Raw genomic sequence first — 23,336 nt, 5'->3', positions numbered from 1 at the left:
AGTAGCCTATTTGTCAGCAAGTCTAACTTCTCCTTTGAAGACATATTTCATTTATTACAACTGTGTTTTACTATATAAACGTTATCTTTGTTTAATCCAGTTTATTTATTTGCACAAATAAACACAATGCAAAAATAAAATAAAATACAAAACAACCAAACAAAAACCACAATAGTCAACAGGAGTAAAATGGATGATGCTGGTGAGAAAAAAAACCCCCAAATGGGCCAATAAAGACATCTTACCAAAAAAATAGAAATAAGTAAAAAATAAATAAAACAATAGCATCTAAAATTAAAACGCTTCTAATGCAAGAAAACAAGAATAGTGAAGGAAATTAAATGGGGAAACGTGTGTCCCCAAAAGAGAGAAAGAAAAAGTAAGCATTTACTTGAATACATCAAGACAAATGTGTATATACATACAAACTTATAAACACATCCATACATGAACTGATGTATTCCCCATTTATAAACATACACACATACCAAGTTTCATTATATCTAATAAATATTCAAATTTTGTAACATGCTTATAACTTAATTATTTATTCCAAAAAACATGAAGTAAATATGTAAAAAAAAAAACAGTTATGTGGGAACAAAGTGTAAAGAAAACAAATGAAGACCACCCGGTCCCTCATTTTCGTTGAGCTCTTATTGTTAAAGTCTCATTCATGAGTTGGGGCCTGGACGACATTGCTTTACTGGATTGGGACATGTTGCAATAATAATAATTTAAAAAATCTTACTATAGCCTAAGTAGATTATTAAAATCACTGGTTTGCATTAGTAAATCAGTTACTTAAATAAAATCAGTGCTTATTCAGCATTACGGTGTCTTCTCCAATTGGCTATTGATTTAATGTTAAAATGAAAAATATCAGGACATGCCCCCACTCTTTTATAACTTCACTTATTCAATTACTCTTGGGTACGGGGTTATACCACAGTAACACATTTAAAAATCATTTTTATGCACATAATTTTGGTTATATGTGATTCTTGCAGCCAGTGCCAGTCACTCACAATAATATAAATGGTCAGTCCACACTAATGCACGTCCTGCCTGATGGCATCTATGCTTTCAGGAAATTGGGCATCAATCACTTGTATAAAGATACTTACTATAACTGGAGCGCCCGGAGTTCTTAACTCAGTATTAGTAACCAACAATAGGAATGCACCTTGAAGGCAAAGACTCATTAAAGACTGATTTCTGTTCCTTTATAGATGTTCATTGGTTACACAAAAACTGCCCAATGTCTGCAAACTTTGAAAACAGCATGTGACCGCAGAAAAACATGAGTGGTACACTTGTGGTTGTCTATAAATAAAAATCCTAGTTGGTCAGTTCCAGTTTATGAATTCTGGTGACCAGCACAACAAATGCATTTGGCATACAGTCTGTCAGTGCTTCTACAGTTTTCTTTCCAGCCACTACATTTGTGTTCCTGCCTGAGGGGAAGAAAGTAAACAAAGTAAGCGCTGTCAGTGTCTGCACTTGTGTGGATAGGAATATAGTACAGTGACAGTGGCACACAGACTGTCTTGGTAGCTGGGACAAAAGTCTAAAACAAAGCAGTGCCTCTCTAAAAATGTTAAGTTACTGCAGGGCTTTCTGCCCCACCAGCTGAAAAAAACACTCACACTCTGTCCTATTCAATCACCATGACCCAACACGCACAAGACAAGGAGCCTGAAATTGAAGGCGCTAAATCAAATTCAGCTATCTTTAATTTTATTGATTTTTTTTCCTATTGTGACATGTAAGAATGTCTTCTGCGGAGGAGGCTCAGTGCAGTCTTCATATATTTATTTACTGTATGTTTATATTGTGATGTTTCATTTTGGAGTGATGAAATAACAATGCAAGATTAATGGAAAATATTTGCGAAACACTTTTTGAATACATTTAAAATAAAAAGACACATTTGCATATTTACGTCTATATAAATATCAGCCCTTCTCCCTCATCACATATTAAGCATTTCCACACTCATATACAAATCCTTTCTTAGTTAGCACAGTGTCTGTGTGGGTTCCCTCCGGGTCGTCTGGCTTCCTCCCACAGTCCAAAGACATGCACATTAGGTTAACTGGAGCCTCTAAATTGCCCATAGGTGTGAATGCCCCTAAATTGCCCCTCCATGACCCTGCATAGATAAGTGGTATAGATAATGGATGGATGGATGTTTTATATATTTTTCAATATTTTTCAATCCCAATGTCAATGTTGCAAAATGAAATAAGTGATCAAGATTTTTTTTATCGCCCACAGAATATTAAATAATGTAATTTGATATTATTTTGAATAGAACAAACACTAATGAGAAGGTAAAGAGTTGCACGGGCAGCTGTTTCCCAGCTGTGTGATCACTGCAAATGTGTTCAACAGTCACTATCTCACCTGCACCAGTTCAAGTGACCATAGGTCAGTGGTAGCAATGATCCATCATTACAAATTTCCATCAACATGAATCTGTGTAGCTGTAATAATTACTGTGTTTGACGTGTTTGTTTACGTCCTCTTTGAACTGATGAGCTTCTTCAGGGGTTTCATTGCATCAGCTCACTTAGGACTTAAAGGCTTCTGGCTCTGCTGTAATGTTTACTTCAAACCACTAACAATCCTCAGACCCTGTGTTATCATCCAGATGATGCCACACTGATACAGTTCTGTGATGTTAATATTCATATTCTGTGTGAAGATGTGGTAACCCTGAGATTATGATAACTGGCTCAAATTTTCCAAGCTGTAGAGTGTCTTTTCTGCAGCACTGCTGGTTTTACTCCATGATTATCAGTCAAGTCTGTAACTGATATCTCTCCTTACAATACTTTATCTGAAATCTTCCTGTTTCAAATGGGACATGCTATCTTCCATTCATCTCTAGGTAATTTAATAAGATTCTTTATGGCGACTTAAGAAAAGTCATGATATCATCTTTCTGTTACTTTAATCTTTCTGCATGAGCAAAACCTTGGATCTCTCTTTATATATTTTATTCCTTTTTTCTTTTTCTTTGTTGCCTTACTTTGTAGTCTTGTTTTCATATTCATAATCTGTTTACTCTGTGGTGAGTGGTGATGAGTTATTATTATTACCCCACTGTTGTCTTTGCATTGTGCCTTAAACACGATGCAAGGACCAATAACATCAATTAATCAAACTATCACATCAACATTCAGAGAGAATTTATGAATTTCTGGAGAAAATAATGAAATTAAACATCTGCCTTCTCACTTCTTGTCAGGTCCCTAGAAATGGCAATTACTCTAAGCATTCAACAAATTATTGATCACTTAGATTCACCACAAAGCCTCCAGTGACACACAAGAAAAATCCAACCAGTGTTCAGGCACTTTAGTTTAGACGAGGGCAAATCAGAAATTCATGAAGTTACATCTCAGAATATGCTACTGGAAGAAAATGAAAACATAAACATGAGCCTACTCACCTGTGCACCACAGCAGACCTCAAGCACACGCTCCTTGTCACTCATTTAGAAGAAATACTCTAACACTTTCTGGCTGTAGATTGGTACTGAAGAAAGTCAGGGACAGATATTATGAGTAAAACCTCTGTTACATAGCGCCCTAGACTGCGGCTCTGCAGCCCAACTCCGTGCTGCCATGTATTATTTCTTCACAACAGAGGTTCCTGCTTGGATAGAGATAGAAAGCAGTGCACTAAAACTTCCACCATACCTGTACTTTTACTCAGCACAAACCAAAGTACTTATAAGGCGTGCACATAATCTGTTCCTCAAAAACACTATATTAGTCTGTTATGAAGCCCATCATTTTCTAAATGAAACTCCTAAACTTTCATGTTTCACACCTATTTGGGGTAATGACAACTTTAGAGCAGGGAGACAAGATATGGGATTCAAGGAAACGTAAGGTAATTCATTTCTCCTTGCTACAAGCCAAACGTGCGATTGCTTTAAATTGGAAGGAAACTTGGGGACCCAATTCTAGACAATGGGTTAAGGAGATGTCTTGCAATCTGGCATTAGAAAAGCTGACCTACATAGTAAGAGGCAAAGTTGACGATTTTTATGAGATATGGACGCCTTTCTTTCATTTTTTGAATAGCATGAATATATAAATGCCTGGAATCGGATGAGGACTGGTGCCACCATTGATACCATACCAAGATGACTTGTACAGCTAGAGTAAGTAAGCTAGAGTACTATAGTTGTGAAATGAAAGAATGGGATGGTGACCAAATTATATAGTTTTTTATTTTAATTTTATGAACAAGCTTAATTAACTAAGAAATGTGTGTGTGCACCTGTATGGATACTCATGTATGTCAGTGTGTATTTGTATCTATGTGGTATATATGTGTATGTAAGTGAATATATACATGTATGGGGGTTTCCATGTATGCATACATATATAGTTTCTATTAATTTCTGTTCATTATCATTATTTCCCCCTTGTTATGTTTATTGTATGTATGTGTGTATATATGTGGGTTTTTTCTTTCTTTCTCCTTTCTCTGAGAATACTGGTTGTTTGTTGAGAAGAGGAGGGATTTAATTTTGAAGGGTTTTTATGTTTGTTGTCTGTTGTGATGTGTTGTGATTCTGTGAACGGTGGATCTATTGAATCTATTGTGTCCAACCCCTGCAGAGTCTTTGTTCTGTTTATCAGTATGGCAGTACGCATGAGGTGATGAAACACACACACACACACACACACACACACACACACACACACACACACGTACACACACACTCTTGTTTACGAGTATTGTTCAGGCGATATCACGTCCCGTGGATATCAGCACCGTGGACAGCACACCGCTGCTCACCGTGGACGCAGCTGCCTGCAGGAGGATGTTTTCAGTGGGAAACCGTCGTCTCTCCCTATAAACATGGAGAAGTTTGTGCATCCCTCAGATTTAAGCGGAAGGGGACCACCCGAGCCAGACACATCGCTACAGCCTGCCATGTGAAGTGGCATATTATTGTCTCACTGATCCATGAAGGTCCTGATTTGATTTGGTGGAGAGATGATAGGCTAATGATGATGATGATGGTGGTGATGATGGTGATGATGATCATGATGTGTGGCCGCTTCCAACAGCCCCGGAAGGGAGAGCTGCAGCCTGCTGCCGGTTGGTTCTGTGTTTGCAGGAGTCCATGTTTGGCTTCCTGCCGCTCTTCCTGAATGGCAGCGCAGAGGCGGATGGGGACAGAAGAGAGGTGGCGGGGCGAGTTGTCGAGGAATTGCTGTTCATCAGATTTTGATTTTGATTTTTTTTTTTTTTTTTTTTTTTTTTTCCTCCTCCATCTCTAACATGCAAAACAGCTGGATTGTAACTTTGTGACAGGGCTGCCTGAGGTGGGGAGGTGCGGGGTGAAATCCGCTCGATGTGCCAGCCCAAAAACAGAAAGAGAGAAAGAAAGAAAAAGAAAGAAAGAAAGAAAGAAAGAAAGAAAGAAAGAAAGAAAGAAAGAAAGAAAGAAAGAAAGAATAGGTTCCAGAGAAGAAGTGGGGACAATAGGAAACAGTGGTGAACTGATGGATGCCACTGCGAGACAACAAAGGAGACACGCTTGTCACCTGCTGTAATTTCATCTCCCCTGTAGGTAAATGAGAAACTCAAACATAAATCGGATTTGACTTAGTTGTAATAAGATTTAATATCAACCCCCCCCCCCCCCCCCCCCCTCTCCGACACACTCCCTGCTTCTCCCTTAAGAGGAGCAGACTCCAACATTTTGTTGAAAGCCTTGGACAGCTCCCACTGATGTAAGGCACCGAGGAGACCCGTTTGAACCCTGGGACACTAACAAACAACCGGATTGAACATGGGGGCTCGACGGGATGCTGCTGGACCCCACTGACTTTAATGATGGTGTCTCGCAGTTCGTGGCTCTCAGCGTCCATTTAATCCCGATGGAAAACGCCTGTGTCCACGAAAAATAATCCTTCCCTATTGGCTGGATTGCGGTGCACATGCTATAACAACAGGATATGCAAAGAGCTATGGGCTGATCTAATAGCCTATCATGTTTTCGGCACGCGTTTTGACCGAGATCTGTATTTTATTTAATAGGACGTGTTAAACCAGACGATTCAAATGCACTAATAATAATAATAATAATAATAATAATAATAATAACAGCAATAATAATAATAATAATAATAATAATGATAATGATAATAATGTATGGTGGACCTTCCACAGTCAAGCTGAAGGCTGTGTTGTTTCACAGTTGCCTCAGTGTAGTAAGCTGCTGAAGAATGTTTAAGTATCGGATCCGGATGTTTTTCAATGAACTCAAAGTGTTGCTACTGATGCGCTCTGGATCAAGCAGGAGGACGGACACAGGCACAGACCCGGACACACAGACCAGGATGCGAGGGTTCGCTATAGGAGGCTGTGGTTGGCCGCCGCTGAACTGCTCCCACCGGGACGACGAGGAGGAATATTATGGCTCTGACCCCCGGCCATGCAGCCTGGCATATGAGGATAAAGAAGGAGCCAAACCCCAGGGAGGGGGCCTGGACTCCGCTTCCCTCCCGAGTCTCTCAGAGAGCGGGACGCGATCATCGCAGTGCCGGATCTGCTTCCAGGGGCCAGAGAAGGTAAAGTTAAGCAATAAAGGTATTAATGTGGGTTCTCGTACTTTAACAAGGGGTCAGCCTCTCAGTAGCACCCATCAGCATCCTCCTGAGATGATGACCCTTCAAGGTTTTGGCGTGCTCATGGGAACCTCAGCAGGACAAAAGGCTAAAAAGGAGGAAGAGTCTTTAGGCAGGTCACCCTGTCAAGTCCACTCCTCCACTGGGTCCACGGAGACGTCTGGCATCATCAGTATTAACTCTGAAAAGACCTTTCAGGGAAAATAATCTAGCAGGCAACACAATGAGAAAAAGCACAAGACATTCAAATGCAAATGTTAGTGAAGAAGTTTAGCCACTTTAGTTCAATATTATATGTACAAATAAAGGCTTTGGTGCCACCTTTTAGAACCAGGTGATGCGTTTTCAGCCACTTGCACGGCTCCAAATTTGGGGGACTTTCAGAAGACAAATTTAAAAAGGAATCATCACGACTGAAGCAGCAGAGCGGAGGTTTCCTGAACTTCAGTCCCTAGTTTGGGTCAAGCTGCAAAAGCACTGGAAACGTTGCCACCTTTATGTGAGCATCTCCCTACCTGGAAAGTGCCAATGACTTTTCCAACGCATCCAGTTTATAAAACAGGATGTCTGTTGTAAATTTGCCAAGATAACCCTGATGATGTCACTCTGAGGTCATCAGGGTGATTTTCTCAAACTTGAGCCACAGGAGACATGATACAGCTGTTTTCACAGGCTGGTCCTCTCAACATCTGAACTGATGTAAAATCAGTGGAGCGTCCCTTTAGCTCTGAAAACAAATTCAGTTGATGAGTCATTATACATAAGTACCAAATTGTGTCAGATTATCTGAATGTGTGCATCAAGTCTGATCTGATGCAAAGTAAAAATCCAGAATGACTGCGACTAAAAAAAGGATTTAATCCATCAACAGTGATCTGAAAATAGCAGTGGGCAGAGGAAGGGCATCAGTTAAGATGGAGAGAAGAAGGAGGAGCTGTGTATTTATTTTGTGAACAAGTGTAGTATCCTCGCAGTAATACATGCAGCATCTGATACACAAAATTAGGCCATTTAAAAAAAAAAAAAGAATGATTCCTCGACATGAAAGACAATTTTGAGCAGTTGCTTATCTATCCTCATTCTTATTCAGAGGGATTTGAGTGAGGGAGGCAGTATGAGTTCAATAACTTGAAGGACTTTTTTTTAGCAGGAACCTTTAATGCAGACCGACTGATCACCCCTGTAGGCGACAGGGAGGTCACACACAGTACAGCTGAAGGAGAACAGACTGGATAAACAGAAATGAAATGTTATTAAAAAACAAAACAAACAAAATTACACACGTCAGAGATCTGAGTGTGTCAAGTGTGACGGATGAAATCAACCTTGGAGAGACAGGACTTTGCTAGAAGTTTTTGTTCCCCCTCCAGATTTCCAGCTGTTTAAAGACCAAGCTCATCACCAGGAGTCAGACAGAAAATGAATTGAGATGTGCAAGAGCGTTGTCAGTCCGCAGGCCTCAGGGAGTCTCATACTGACAACAAAAACCTGCACCAGATGTCCTGCGATTTCTTTTGAGGCTGCAGAAAAATGACATGAGAGGAGAAGTATGCAGCAATTAAGCAGCAGATAGTCAAACATATCAAAATAATGGCATCATAAATTCTCACTTTATTACATTTCGAGTCATGTTTTGAGTGCCTGCAGCTTAATACATAAAAGCACGTGTTTGGTCATGCAGACACAGTTAGATGATACCCACTGAGAGCATCAAAAGTGAAATTTTCCTTTCAAGCCAGCGCATATCTATGCATTCAATAATGAAATATCTTCATAATAATGAAGTGCCTTGCTTTTATTCCCATAATTAACTGGAGGATCAGGTGGCAAAAGCTGTTCTCAGGATTCCTGTCCTCCAGTATTTTCTGCAACTGTGTCAAGTTTGGAGCTGTTCATTGCTCCCAAAAATCCAAATGTTCATCTGGACTCAGATCTGGTGACTGGGTAAGCCAGTGCAATTAGATGAATTCAATGTTGTGTCTTTGGAACGATTCCTGGACAGTTTATAATGGTGAAAACCCCTCGTTATTGCTGTCATGAAGGAGTACAACTGACTAGCAATGATGTTCAGACGTGTCCTGACATTCAAATGTGCTATTTTAGGCGTCTGATTTGTGCTGTGATAAGACACCCCACAGCACTGTGCCACCATCGGCTTGCAGAGTTTAAGCAGGCAGCTGTGGATGCATGTCCTTCTACTCCGTTCTTGTAGAGGGTCACATGTAGTGTAGCTACACACATAACCCACATATTAGTCCTCTAAAAGCTTCAAAACATTACTTAACCCGTGTCAAGCTGAGGGGTGTGAATTAGTTCATTTAATTTCCTTAGAGTATGAAATGTAATCAAGAGTAAAAGCCGTTTTCAGGCTTCCTGATAACTTCACCACAAAAAGAAGGCAACAGGTGTTCTGCAGGGAATCTAATCAGCCATTTGTGTGAGGTTAATCAATAGCGTATCACAACAGCATGGCACATCACAACAACTGCAGCAGAACTAGATGCTCCTCTCAACAGCGCTCCAGCAGCTGGCGCAAAATAGTTGCTTGGCAAACCGAATAATGTTCAAAGTAGGACAAAAGGAAAGTAAAGCTGGACATGACCGGGAGCTTCACAAGTGCTGGAAAGATGCTGCCAGACAGAAGATGGAGAGCCAACAATAGCTGTACACACCGCTGACGGAGAGTCCAACACTGTGAGGTTACCTGCACAGGCAGTGAAAGAGGCAAACTGACGAATGGCAAAGAAAGTGAATAAGTGATCAGTTCTTTTGTTCATAATACTCATATTACTGCACCAAGACGTGCACAGATGTATGATGGTGTCACTTTTGAGAGAGAGTCAATTTTATCACAACTAACACACTCAAGTAAACCTTATAAAGCAGACCGACGTTGCACAGTCTCAAAAAATTGTGCTTAAAAATGAAGCTCTGTTTTTTGGGAGGTTTTTTTGTTTTTTTGTTTTTTTTTAATCAACTCAAAGGAACCATAAAAATAGAAGCCAGTTGGCAGTGAAAGCTAAGATTCATTGTAGCACGGATGTGGGAGCTTTGATCTTACTGCCTCAGTTTCTCGTCTCACCAGAGACAATGAATGCTTTGCCAATGCCAATACTCTTTAAGTGACAGAACGAAGGTTTACAAAGAAGCTCCATGTACTCTAGGTGATAAAGCCATTGTGAAACATTGTTCAATTTGTGACATACCCAATTATCATTCTTTTCAGTTTGTCATAATTGTATATTTCATTAATATTTGATTAACCAAATAAATTAAGGTCATGTTTAGCTATACACAAAATGTGTCAGGTAACAACAAAAAAGGAAAAAATAAAGCTATTGGTTAACACACATTATTTCTTTTTGAACACATACAGTATAGTTTCATATTAATAATATCTGTTGGTGTTTGCTCCAAGCTGTTGTCTTTCTCTTTTAATCTCTTGCCAGCTTCCTGACACAAACAGCTAATACAGTGCCCTCAAACACTATCTTCAGTAGATAAAATCTGACACTAACAGTGTCAGGGCTGGGGAATTACGAGCTGAGCCATTCACGATAACAATTTTTATCTTTATTTTTACCGTCATCTCCACCAAATCAAATCTGTTAACAGGCAGATTCAATAACAGCAGCCTTTGTGAGTTGTGTGTGTGTATATGTGTGTGTCTCATGCAGCTGCTGTTTGTGTCCTGCAGGGGGAGCTGTTGAGCCCCTGTCGCTGTGATGGCTCTGTGCGCTGTACTCACCAGTCCTGCCTTATACGCTGGATCAGTGAGAGAGGTTCCTGGAGCTGTGAACTCTGCTACTTCAAGTACCAGGTCCTGGCCATCAGCACCAAAAACCCACTGCAGGTACAATCAGTCAGCGTCTTTGACTTCACCTTTCACATCCCCAGTGGAAAACGTTATTACTGGGGGTATTAGCATTGGCAGAAAGCCATGCACAAACTTTACATTGCCAAATTTGAGTGATTGATTGGCAGAAAAGCATAGGTATCACCATAAGGGGTCATCGATCATAAGGTGAATGTACTGGCATACAGCAGAGGCCGTGCAGTGTTTACATTACCACTGCCCACTGGTTCATTTCTGGATTGATTATGTCCAGGCAGCAAACACTCATTCCCTGCAGGAGGCACATTAGCTTTGTCTGTTGGCAGATAGAGGAGCTATTTATACAGTTTTTTATGGACAAATGGAGAAGAGGAAAGTGGTGAGGATTTAAAGAAAGATGCCAAGAACAAATGCACTGCGATTCAGCCGAAGTGTGTGGCATATGAACAGCAGACTCACAGACAGTGTCACCAAATGATTTCAGCCTCTGAATGATGGAACAGAGATATTATCAGATGAAATACTTGTCCTGCCAGTTGTTCTTTTGGCTGGACGATGCCTGCATTTTACAGGACTATCATCAACCAGTCATTTGAATAGGAAAAATGAAACATTTGAACATTTGAGCTGCAGTAATCAGAAGAAATGATGTTGTACAGGATGTAGGAATTGTAGTAATTGTTTTTTCGATTTGCATAGATATGCTATAAGTTTTTAATCATGAATGTGAAAACTAGGCTTAAGCACTTTAGTTACATCACTTTGAAGGTGTAGTGATGTGTCCTCAGAAACCCAGAGTGAACTGGGGGAGTAAAGAATTTCTCTCAGAGAAGATGTAGGCAGCCTTTCAGTTGATGAATGACATTAAAACCAACGCTGACACCACACTGCCAGCTAGCAAACAAGGTTTTACTGTCTATGAACCCTGATGGAAAAGAAAATATGTTGATTTTATGCATTGTCTTCACAGCAGCGAGCACTTTTATACAAAAGCAGATTACAATGCACCTCTCATTCAACCACGTGTGATGCTGGCCTGGCCGTCAGGAGCGGTGCAGTTTAGTGTTTTGACATGTGGAAACCAGGGATCAAACTGTCAACACTATAAATGGATGATCCCTAGTAAACAGACAATCCTCACCATCGGCTGAGGCACAGAAGTCCCTGTCTTGTGCTAATGACAAATAGCTGTTTTTGATGATTTGATTGTTAATAATTTGCATCATACACATGCTTTCATTCACTTCCACTACACTGCTTCAGCATCATTTCCACTCTGTGTCAGAATTTATTTGTTGTTTAGCTCAGGTGGCACTGAAACATGGAGTTCTTTCGAACAGGTGGCAGAAGTTTTCACTTGTTAGAGAAATTAGATTTCAACACCCTACAAGCTAATGAAATAATCTTATCTGTCTTATTAAGATAGACAAGCAACATATCCTGCTTCAGAAAAACAAGGCAAAGAGAAGTGTGTCTAGATTTGTTTTTGAGTCAGGCCTTTCTTCAAGTTCAGAAAACCCGAACACTGCCATTGCCTGTAAACTCCCTGATTATACTCTGAAATCAGTAATGAAATGTGTGTTGCAATGAAATGTAGCTATTTGGAACCATTTGGTAACAATTTTTGGGTAAACAACATGGTTTGCAAAGATTTTGTCAGACACTGAGACAAACTATCATCCCATACAATCAGTAGGAATTGTACAATTTCGATCCATTTTTGTGTCTCTATCTGTCTGTTTCTAGTGGCAGGCCATCTCTCTGACTGTGATCGAGAAGGTGCAGATTGCAGCCATTATACTGGGCTCTTTGTTCCTCATCGCCAGTATCTCCTGGTTGGTGTGGTCCTCTCTCAGCCCTTCAGCCAAATGGCAGCGGCAGGACCTTCTCTTTCAGATATGCTACGGCATGTACGGCTTCATGGACATAGTTTGTATAGGTAAGACGGAGACACTGTGGCTGCCATGTTGTGTTATTTAACAGGTGGTTTGAATATTGGAAATTTGGTGGTAACTTTTTTACACATCCATAATTTTCTAATGATTTTGTAGACGTTTTCTGGTAAGAAATGTGTAATTTAGTAGTTATTGTGAGGAATACAGCAAGAGTGTTTATGCATCCAGGTAATTCATTTGGATTGATTGCTACCTGGAGAGTATTTCAATTAGTGCGCAACAGGTATGATAATAAATGATCAGTGAATAATTACTTATGTTTAAATGGGGCAGTTCTTTCAAGTAATGTCCTGTTTTCCCTATAATTAGTGTAATGACATAGTTTCTCTCAGGAAACTTCCAATGAAAGTATCACAAGATTTAGAACCTATAGCACAGCATTAACAATTTAGCTTTCAATGAACACATTTGCATATTTTTATTCTAATTGTATGGACGCCAATGAAACTAATGGCATTTGTTTTGCATGAACATGTCTGTCTCTGCGTTTTTTTCTTCTCGAATTATCATCAACATGTGATACACAAAACATCGATTCAGTATACGCACAAACAAGTCTAGTATATTTAATCTCATTTACTGTGTACTTCCTGTAGCTTTTAGTACCTCCTAATACTTAATAAACAAACAACTGTTTGTCTATATGTAACCCTGCTTCCTGCCCCTGATCTCCCCCAACCCTTTGTCCTTTATACCCAGGCCTTATAATCCATGAAGGATCATCTGTTTACCGGATATTTAAGCGCTGGCAGGCTGTGAACCAGCAGTGGAAAGTGCTGAATTACGAGAAAGCGAAGGACTTAGATGACCCCGTCAGTAAAGGCGCTGGTCGGGTTGAGAGGAACTCGTCTCACACCGTCACAGACAATGGACAGAGGGCAAGTCGGCATGTCAGGACTATTCTCAACCACCACTGTGGCTATACTATTTTGCACATCCTCAGCCAGTTAAGACCCAACAACCTGCACAGTGCCAACCATGAGGTGGTCATGAGGGTGACCACTGTATGAGACTGGGTTATATCCAGACCAATGTTCTCCAATGTTTAAGGAGGAGATAGAAGTGTTGATTGGGATTTAATACAAAACGAATCCTAATCTACCACATAAACACTGCCGATAACCTCTTGTCTCACTTTTGTTTTTAAAAGATTCACCCTGACCTCAAAGTGGGCAATGAGAAATATTGAGCAATGGGAAACCACAGCAGATTTATCTGAATCTATAAAGACAAAGACTGTGAAAACATGACAAGTGATAAAAAAGAAAAAGATTCTCAAAGCAATTCCTAAAGCTATTAACCATTTTTTTAACCACCAGGACTAGTGTTACCCAATGTAATTGGACAGTTTTTCTTTGTTTTGCTTTTGTTTGATTTGGATTTAAATCTAACTATAATATAGGATTTGATGGTGAAAACTATTGTGCTCCTTCTCATGTGACCACCACAACAATGGCTCCAGCCCCTTTAATCTATTCCATGTATTTCTGGGGGTCCACCACAATCTGGTAGATTTGATCTGTTTTCAGCTGAAGCTGCACAGATGGATCAGACCTTAGAAAGCCTCTAACACATGACACAATTGCTTAAAATATACCCTCATTGTACATTCATGTTTTGTAATAAAGACCTTGTTGATCTCAAAGAAATACATTGTAGTTTGTGTTGTATTATTGTATTATTTTAGGCAAAAAGATGAATCTGTGTGAAGAGTGTGGCTTGAAAACAAACACAACACACTTGATATGTGCAGATTTGATTTTCCTGTTTGAATTTAAAATCCTTAAAACATATATATTCACCTGAGAAAAATGTGGCCCCTCTGGCAGATATTTGTTAAAAATTGTGAAAATGAATAAAATGAAAATAGTTTCAGCATTGCTACATAAATACAGTAAGGATATCAGGTGAAAAGGACATTTGTTTGAAAGATGATGCCGACAAAAAGGGAGATTTTCTAAAGGATCCAGACCATTGTAGGCAAAATCACATATCCTGGGTTCAAATATACCAAAGACCTTTATCACGTCATTTTCCACTCTTCTATTCACTCTCGACAACTAAATAAAACCATAATTCAAAATAGGAAAGTCAGATTTATATTTATTCTCATTCTTTTCATCCATGATATATTTCCAAAACTGTATCACAAAAAGCCTCATAATGAAAACTGAGGCACAAAGAAACAATTGTTCAAAATACAGCAGGCAGTCTTCTGTCTAAGTCTCTGACAAATGAATACACCAGGAGGTATAACTGTAATGTGTTTCATGCTATAGATAATCCACTGGGGAGCAGATAATAGAGTGGCTTAAGAAAGTATTCAGAGACCATTGCTTTCTTTCTTTTTTTTTCTTTTCGCTATATTCCCTAAACTCTATTTTTGATGGATAACATACTCCTGTCACTCTGGGCTGTGCATGGGCTACAGTTTCTGGTGGAATCATTTTCTCTACGTAGTAAAACACAAACAACTTTGCTTTCTTTGGGTACACAGACTGTCCCATTACACTTGTGTCCCCAGTAGAACATAAGCAGCATGAATGACTAATTGTTACACATCAACCATAATGTTACCATCAACAGTAATATTAATTGCTGGTGATATCAGACTACAAGAACATAATCAAAGTGCTTAAATACCACAGTGTATTTAGCCGATCATACAGCATTAGTGTAGTAAAGTGGTAAAGTATAATTTTATTGTATGTCACACTTACAGAAGCAAATTATGTAATTTCTCCACTAGGCCTGTTTGAAGGCTATAAAGAAAAGGCCGTGCCTTTATGCACGTTTTCTCCCCATTTGTTCTGTACTTGATCACAGTGTGTGCCCCTGAATGCATCAGTGAATAAGACGGGCAGGTGACAGCTGGATCTTGGCTACCCTGTACCACGATGACCCCTGATAGACATTTATTTAGTGTCTGCGTTCATAGAAATGTGAGTCAAACATTAACCTCGAGTTAATAGTTGTTCCTTACACGACGTGATTCAGAGCTTGCAGCCAGCTGGTGATAGTATGTGAGTGGTGTGTTACTGTATTCTGCTGGACACGTTTTCTTTTCCTTGTGGTCGTTATTTTCTGACTGTTACAGTGACTGCTACATGCAGGCTTATCACAGTCATTACCAGCCTACAGCCCAGTATAGGAGCTGTTACCTGTGTCCAGCTTAGTTCAACATCTTGCTGCCTAAGCTGGATGCTCATGAACTTGTAATGTTGTGTTCTATTGTTGCAGAAACACACACACATTTACAAAACTACTAAACAGTCTAAACCCTAGACTCTGCATCTCCTTTGTTCACACTCTCAACTGAACACCAAATACTGCCTTGACCATAGACTGCATATAAAAAGGTCTTGACCCGTCAACCTGAAGTGATTGCTGCCACACCTGTACAGACGCTCTGTCACACAACGACTGTAGTTTTACTTTGCAGATTCACATTTGCTAAAGCTAAAGCTTTGGTGATCTTTGACGATCAGATTTGCAAAAACACTTAGTAAACAATTAATAATTTAATTAGGCTATACAATTGTTGATTATGTAGTTAAAATTACTTCTCTATTTTCACCAGCCCTAACCTGGGGGTTAGCACCTCCATAAGGGGTTGCAAGATGAAAAGCACAGTAACAATATTGTCTCAAGAGATAGATGCTGGTAATAAGGACATTTTTTGTTGTATCTGTTTGTGAATGTCAAGCCAGAATGTCTGTAGGCTATTAGGCTACTTTTAAAACGTAGCCTAAGTAATTCTTCAGAAGGATAAATGTTAACAATTAATTATGTTCTTTGGTTTTGGGGGGTTAGGGAATGATACATTCTTAGTCTATTACTCACAATTCAACATCAAATTGTATTTGAATTTTTCGTTTTTTCTTTTGAGGAATCATTTTTCCAGTGAGACACAAAATAATTATTACATTTCTTGTTCAGGATTAAAATCCCCTGAATTGATAGTGGGCACAGTTGCAGCTGTATGTAGGGTGCTTTATAATTTAACAAAGTCTAATTTTAAAGGGTTAAAACTCTTTTTAGTGCAGAATTATTCATTATCTGATAAATGACCTCAAGTATCCATTTAGTCAGTTAGACCATAGCCTATATTTCTCTCACACAAATTCTCATTAAGTGAAAATGTATTCTGGTACAATACATCTAATATTCTGGATTATAGTGCTATGGGGTGTAAAGTTATTGACAATAATTGTTTGTGGAAACGATACCGGTATCAACGCTGAAGACCGTGATAAGAGGAAATTTCAATCCTCCAATTTTATTGAATGACTGACTTAAAAACAACACGTGCAAAATTAACAAACCTGGCAACCCTGAGAGGACGCTTAGCGATGACGTAAAAACGCAGCGACTCGCAACCGGTAGTGAACTGGAAACCAACGTGACTCTTCAGGAGTACACGTTCCTGTGTTTATCTAATAATTACGTGACAGACTGAATATTTGTCCGGAGTAAAGTTTGTTTTTTTAATCCAACATGACGTCGTCAATGCCTCAGAAGCGTTACTACAGACAGCGAGCCCATTCAAACCCGATGGCTCACCACACGTTTGACTAGTGAGTGATGTCCATGTGTTTTAGTTTGCACTGCACCGTGCACGTTTTGCCGTCCCAGCTGTGCATTTACATATTTGTCCCATATTTCCTTACTTTTTATCCCCTTGTGGTAGCGAGGCACGCAGAAAGTTGCGGTTTTATTACTTAGGATTTAACATATTTGTCCGATATTAATGATTTCACCCTCTTACAACACAAGAGCGATTCATAAGCTTCATGTCTTTTCAGAAACAAAATCCTTGTAACGCTGGATAATCTACAGAAAACCCTGTTAAACGGTTTCATGGGGACTATTTATTCAGATGAACTTGGTTTCAGTGGAAACTGTTCACTATGACATACTATTTTCTCCTCTTTCCTCCTCAGTCCTGTGTGTCCGGAGGAAATGGACTGGTCCCAGCTGTATCCAGACCTCTTCACTGAAAACCTGGCAGAGAAAGAGACCCCGCGAGTAGAGTTTGCAGACATCGGATGTGGATATGGGGGGCTTTTAGGTGATTATGTCACTGATCTGACCACCTGCAGTGTGCACAGGTCATTATAATGCTCTGCACTGTCCTTGTGTTCTCTTGGTTCATGTCTCTGTTGTGTCTCTTGTGCATCTTTTACTTCTCAGTGGAGTTATCCCCACTCTTCCCGGACAAGCTCATGCTGGGCCTGGAGATCAGGGTCAAAGTGTCAGATTATGTTCAGGATCGTATCCAATCACTGCGTGCCTCCCAACCTGGAAGCTACCAGAACATCGCCTGCATTCGTAGTAATGCAATGAAGTATCTCCCCAATTTCTTCTGTAAAGGACAGGTAGGTCTGCATTTATGTGTTTGCTGCTGACAGAAAAGATGTGAGAGTTTCTTGTTCCTGATTGGATGCTGGGGCAGGGGATGCATAACACTCACTAATAAACAGCCCCTTCAGGAATGTTTATTCTTGAGATCACAAGAATTAATACAATTCAGCCGATCATTAATAACTTTCACGAGAGGTTGCTGTTTGACAAATACAGCCAGTCACCACTCTTTCTCACATGATTTGATCCAGTCCAGAAGCGTTTTCATGAGCTTGGCCATGTATGAATGCAGTTTGCGTTAAGACATCAAATAAGTTTTACAAAGATATTCTACGTCTTCTGTTTGCATTGGTCTTAGAACTCCTTAAAAAGTATTCCAGTCATTCTCACAATTTTATTGCAAAATAGTACAGAAGTAAAAGTGTTAACTTTTTTTTTTTTTTTTTTTTTTTATTACACAAGTAACACTGGCTCCAAACTGTTTAGCTGAGCCTCACTGTTGCAGTCCTTACCTACAGTTTAGTAGTGCTGCATTAATTTAGAACACCTGCCCCATAGGTTCCTGCTTATACTGTCCATCTGCTAAAAGTTAATCCACTTTAAGTCTTATAATCTTATACAAAAGCCCTGCAGTTCTTTAAGAGTTCATCCAATATGGCCAGTAATAACCTTAATAATAACAATAAATTCAAGCTGACAGTCTGTCATGGCATTGCCAAGGTAATAAGAATATGCAGGCCAAATGTTAAAAATAATTACTTTCCTCATGTTTGACATATGGACTAAATTTAATTATACCAATTGCTCAATAAATCTAGGATTGCACAACAATAGGGTCATTGACTGACACGCAAGGCATCCCATCAGCTGAGTATGGAGCAGTGCAAGACGCCATTTATCCGTTCCAATTAGCTGCGGTAATCTATGACTTGTTGAAACTCGCATTAGATTACACAGTGGGCTTAGTATACCAGGGTTAATTTAAGTATGCTGGATAAAAAACTTCACCTCAAATGCCCCCAATTTAGAAGTGAACACAGAAAAGTAATCGCTGTAACACTGACACATTTATGGAATGCAAATTAAATAGGTGTTTCAAATCAAAATACATACATTAATTAGATTTTTTAAATGTGCTTTTTCAGCTCATTTTAAATAATATGGCTATTATTTGTGCAGCTTGAGCTGAGGCTTCTCGCCAGGCTGAGATTTAAAGTATTTGAGAGGAACTTTGTACAATTTGAATGGAGAACTTTGCCTTGAATTTGCATTAAGGTGCTTTATTTTGCAGACAGTGTCACTCCTGTCAACTCATCCATAAATCACACCTTTTAACTCATTACCAAAGTTGAACATTTTTCCAGTCACAGATACAATATTTGTTGTCTTCCTCACTCATGATTAGAACAAAACTGTCTTTGCCAGCCAGATTTTTTTCAAAGGAGAGAAATAAAAGATGACCACCCAGACTAGTGCTCAAAATTTAGTCCCAATCCCTTCTTCTCTTTTTTGAACCAGTTTTAGCAGGTTTTGTAACCTAAAAATAATTCAAAGTGTAAAGGTTTTTCCATCTTCCCTCAGCACTGAAGAGGCCCCTGAGGCTGCAGCAGTCCCCAGTGATTATCCCCACGTCTTTCTGTCTATACCTGACATTATTTATTTTAACTACTAAAAAGTTTCTGGAATGGTTTTTAATGTATCAGCCAGACTAATATCAGTGGAGCCTGCACTTGTACACTTGTCAAAAGCAGAGACATGGGGAAACTTTATGGAAAAAAAAATCAAGGAGGGAAATTCCACTTTTGCAGTCCACGGTGCCTAACAATCAACCACTGAATGTTATGGGCGCCAAATTTAAATGATGACATTTCTACATTATAGAACCATTTTTTTTAATGAAAATAAAAATAAAAAGTTTAGTTTTCATCTTATGTTCGAGAATGATACCAAGTAATGACTAGAGTTAAAGGGAACATTTTTTTCTGTGCTTGCTTTACTGTTTCTGACCATTTTTTCTCTTTCTTTCAGCTCAGTAAGATGTTCTTCCTCTTCCCTGACCCTCACTTTAAGAAGACTAAGCACAAATGGAGGATCATTAGTCCCACGTTGCTGGCAGAGTATGCCTACACACTGAGAGTCGGGGTAAGTAAATGAGTAAGACCTGTTAGAGCTAGTGGTAAAAAATATTATTTGATCAACAAAAATGTAATAGATGATAATTTTGATAATTGCTTGTGTAATTTATTACACAAAAGCTTCATACAATCACTGGTTTCAGCTTCTAAAATATGAGAAAGTACATTTCTGACATTTTATGCAATAAGAAATAATAGATTAATTGTGTAAATGATTGACAGGTTAATTAGTGATGAACATAATAGTTCCTAGTTGGAGCCAAGTTCACACATAAATCACCATAGTTCACACAGAATTATTGCTTCTGTGTGTCACAACATTTGCTCTCTGAACCATTTTTTAACTTGAAGATGAACAGAAGAAAACTCAGTGAATTACAATTTGAATATAGACTTGTCTTTTATAGGGTCAGGTCAGCCTAAATATACAAAAAAAACTCTTGTCATCATTTTATCAGTTGATTGCAGTGTGCAGAAATCCATGAATTCACTGAACTGAAATTGAGCAACCGGTGTGGCCTGCAGCTGGTTGAAGTCTATACACACCCTGCTCCCGCCCGCTACAGCTGTCAGGGCAGCAGTGGGATATTTGAATAGGGTGTGAGTGTTGATGGAGGTCGTAGGAAACAATGGAGGACTTGTGTCTAAATCTGGCTTTATCACTTTAACTCTGGTGTTTCTGTGCATGCATGCGTGTATGTGTGTGTGTGTATTCATGCATATGAGTGTGTATGTAAGTTCTACAAGGGCCTTCAGCATTGGCACACACCCGTAACTATGCTGGTGGGTGGGGAAGCTGTCAAGAAAATGTTCATTTATAGAAGCAGTTTCATATCAAAATTGACCTGAGTCAGTTGTTTATGAGGAACTCTCTTTTAAATCTAAATTGTTCTCAGACTTCACCTGAAACAAGAAACAGGTGTGATTAACATGAATGTGGGGAGACAACACACAGACACACACGCACTGGAAATCTGTGCCATTGCTAGGTTTTCTACGAAATCCTTGTTCTAGTAATGTTATCTGTCCAGCCTCCAAAGCAAACTACAGTAACAGGTGATTAACCTCTGTGTTGGCTGTAGGTTATTTTTACCTTTTTAACATGAACCATTGCTCTACAGAGGTGAGATGAAACCACTTAACACTGAAGATGAAATGTTCAAAAACGATGAAACAGAAAAAAAGCTCTGAAGAAAAAAAAGTTTGCATTTCATCGTCTTTATCAATGTTATTAAATAAATGGATCCACGTTTAGCCACCAGTGACACTTGGTTGACTTATTTTGTTCCCAGAACTGTGTTCATAACCTCCCATGTTTGTCTGGTCATGTCAGGGCTTGGTGTATACCATCACAGATGTTGAGGAAGTACACCTCTGGATGGTGAAGCACTTCAGTGAACATCCACTGTTTACACGTGTCTCTGATGAAGAACTGGTACGTTGACATGGAGCTTTTCATCTGTGTTTAAGATGCTATATCTTGTTTGTTTCATCCTTACAAAGACCAGAGAGTAAAAACAATAGTTTACCATTTTTCAGGGGGCTATGTACCGGGCTATTTGTTGGCCGGGACCAGTAACTTCCTGCCAGCCATCTGCCAGTGGTAGCTTTGTATTTACTGTACATACATGAGAGTGGTATCAAACTTCTCATCTAACATTCAGCGAGTTTGTTAATGTCTAGTTTCACTTTGCTAACGAGAGCCTTTGCCAAGAGGCACATCGCAGCTGTCAGAAATTCTTGACACCTCCAACTCAGAATTACAACCTGGAGGCTGACTTGAATGATTTCCCCCTCAACAGTCTGAACAATATGAAGCGAATTCTTTAAATTACCTTAAAGACTGGAGGGGGCTAGTCTATCTCTGCCCAAAGGCGTGAAACCACAACTTGTTTCTACATTTCTGTTTGTCAATAAACTAACAATATTTGACATGTTCATTAGTAAGCTTTAGTAATATTGGTAGGCAGGCTAAAAGATAATCATCTTTTAGCGCTAGGTACAAACTTAACATAAAGACGTGAGTGGTACCAATCTTCTCATCTAATGCTTGGCAACAAAGTGAATAGCGAATGTCAAACTATTGATTTAAAGGAGCTATTTGTAAGTTTCACCACTGCTACATAGCCAACATTAGCATTAACAGCTGTTTACTTACCAGTCTTGCTGAGAGTAGTCTCAGAGAGGGATGAGACAGTCGGACCGTAGGGCTGACAGGGCCAGCAGGTTAGCATGCGAGCTTCAGTAGAAGAAAAGAAGTGATAGAAAAGAAATCAAAACAAGAGAGTTACTTATCAAGAGCTGTCTCTAGCAGCAGAAAATAACTCTGTTGTTTGTGTTTGTTGCTGAGCTCACAAAGTTTCTTCTAGACTGATAAGTAAACAGCTGTTAATGCTATAGCAATAGCAGCCGTAGCAAAACTTACAAACAGCTCCCTTTAAAAGATTAGTAATGTTTATTTAACACAAGAATGAGAGTGTGAGTGGTGGGTTAGATGGCTTCCATGTAATAACCAGTCAGCATAAGACAAAATAAGTTTAGTTTAGTCACTTTTAATACTTCATATACTTTGACTCAATAATACAGTAATAAAACACTACATTATGAATTTAGGTGATGATGATTTTACATTAACATGAGGCAACTCTGCCATACACTTAGGTTTGAATGAGTTTATCTTTCCCTGCATCTCTAATCTGAATGTTTTGAATATGCTTTAAGAAACAATCTTCTCTTGGCAGGCTGGGGACATCATCATAAACCGTTTGGGTACATGTACAGAGGAAGGAAAGAAAGTGCAGAGGAACGGAGGGAAAAATTTCCTTGCAGTTTTCCGAAGGATTGAGGATTCAAACTAAGACCAAACAGTTTGGACATGCAGGAAACTGGAATAATGGTCTTAAGCAGTCATTCAGACATGAACTGCATGGATGATACTGCTCTGTGGAGATGGAGGCTGTGGCTTGTTCCCCGAGCAGATGAACAGTGACAGTTTCTGGAATTGATGAACAAACATTTACATCATTTCCTGACAGGATTTGCTTTAGAGTGTTTTTTTTTTTTTTTTCACATAATCTACACATTTCATTCCTCAGCGCACAAAAAACGGCACAAGGCAAGTAAATCATAATGGATCTCTTCAGACTAGACTTGCAAGTTGTTTTGTGGTGCTTGTCTTTTAAAGATTTTCTTCCATTTGTTTTGCCAGAATTCACAGTGCTGTTGTGGATTTGCTTAACAGCTGTAAATTCCTGCAGTTACACTGTAAATCTTTGAGTAAAATAACTTTACTGTTCATTTACACAATTTATAAATGAACTGAAACAACTATATGTTGTATTTTTGTGTTACAGCTATTTTGGGACCTTTCTCACAAAACAGG

General features: G+C 39.2%; 2 protein-coding genes across 2 annotated transcripts; both read left to right on the top strand.

Moving 5' to 3' along the window:
- The first annotated feature begins 4,744 nt into the window (after positions 1–4,744).
- On the top strand, positions 4,745–14,098 carry LOC139631184 (E3 ubiquitin-protein ligase MARCHF9-like). Its single transcript, XM_071495191.1, has 4 exons — positions 4,745–6,608; positions 10,363–10,518; positions 12,247–12,439; positions 13,155–14,098. The coding sequence occupies exons 1-4, from the start codon at positions 6,264–6,266 to the stop codon at positions 13,463–13,465; spliced, it is 1,005 nt and encodes a 334-aa protein (XP_071351292.1). The 5' UTR covers positions 4,745–6,263; the 3' UTR covers positions 13,466–14,098.
- Positions 14,099–16,811: 2,713 nt separating this feature from the next.
- On the top strand, positions 16,812–23,282 carry mettl1 (methyltransferase 1, tRNA methylguanosine). The gene is made up of 6 exons (XM_071494917.1): positions 16,812–17,032; positions 17,399–17,526; positions 17,649–17,833; positions 19,848–19,961; positions 21,288–21,389; positions 22,696–23,282. The coding sequence occupies exons 1-6, from the start codon at positions 16,953–16,955 to the stop codon at positions 22,810–22,812; spliced, it is 726 nt and encodes a 241-aa protein (XP_071351018.1). The 5' UTR covers positions 16,812–16,952; the 3' UTR covers positions 22,813–23,282.
- Positions 23,283–23,336: the final 54 nt, after the last annotated feature.

Source organism: Trachinotus anak, unplaced genomic scaffold (assembly GCF_046630095.1).
Source record: "Trachinotus anak isolate AG129_WGS33_773 ecotype Australia unplaced genomic scaffold, CSIRO_AGI_Tana_v1 ptg000013l, whole genome shotgun sequence".
In the NCBI taxonomy this organism is placed as follows: domain Eukaryota; kingdom Metazoa; phylum Chordata; class Actinopteri; order Carangiformes; family Carangidae; genus Trachinotus; species Trachinotus anak.
Note: the sequence above shows the minus strand (reverse complement) of the source record. Positions and strands in the feature narration are given on the sequence as shown.

Excerpts from the sequence above, each read along its gene's own strand:
- LOC139631184 (XM_071495191.1), top strand. The coding sequence starts at position 6,264 with ATGTTTAAGTATCGGATCCGGATGTTTTTCAATGAACTCAAAGTGTTG. Across the intron at positions 6,609-10,362 it reads GCTTCCAGGGGCCAGAGAAG|GGGGAGCTGTTGAGCCCCTG; the intron begins GTAAAGTTAAGC and ends TGTGTCCTGCAG. Across the intron at positions 10,519-12,246 it reads GCACCAAAAACCCACTGCAG|TGGCAGGCCATCTCTCTGAC; the intron begins GTACAATCAGTC and ends GTCTGTTTCTAG.
- mettl1 (XM_071494917.1), top strand. The coding sequence starts at position 16,953 with ATGACGTCGTCAATGCCTCAGAAGCGTTACTACAGACAGCGAGCCCAT. Across the intron at positions 17,834-19,847 it reads ATTTCTTCTGTAAAGGACAG|CTCAGTAAGATGTTCTTCCT; the intron begins GTAGGTCTGCAT and ends TCTTTCTTTCAG. Across the intron at positions 21,390-22,695 it reads GTGTCTCTGATGAAGAACTG|GCTGGGGACATCATCATAAA; the intron begins GTACGTTGACAT and ends TTCTCTTGGCAG.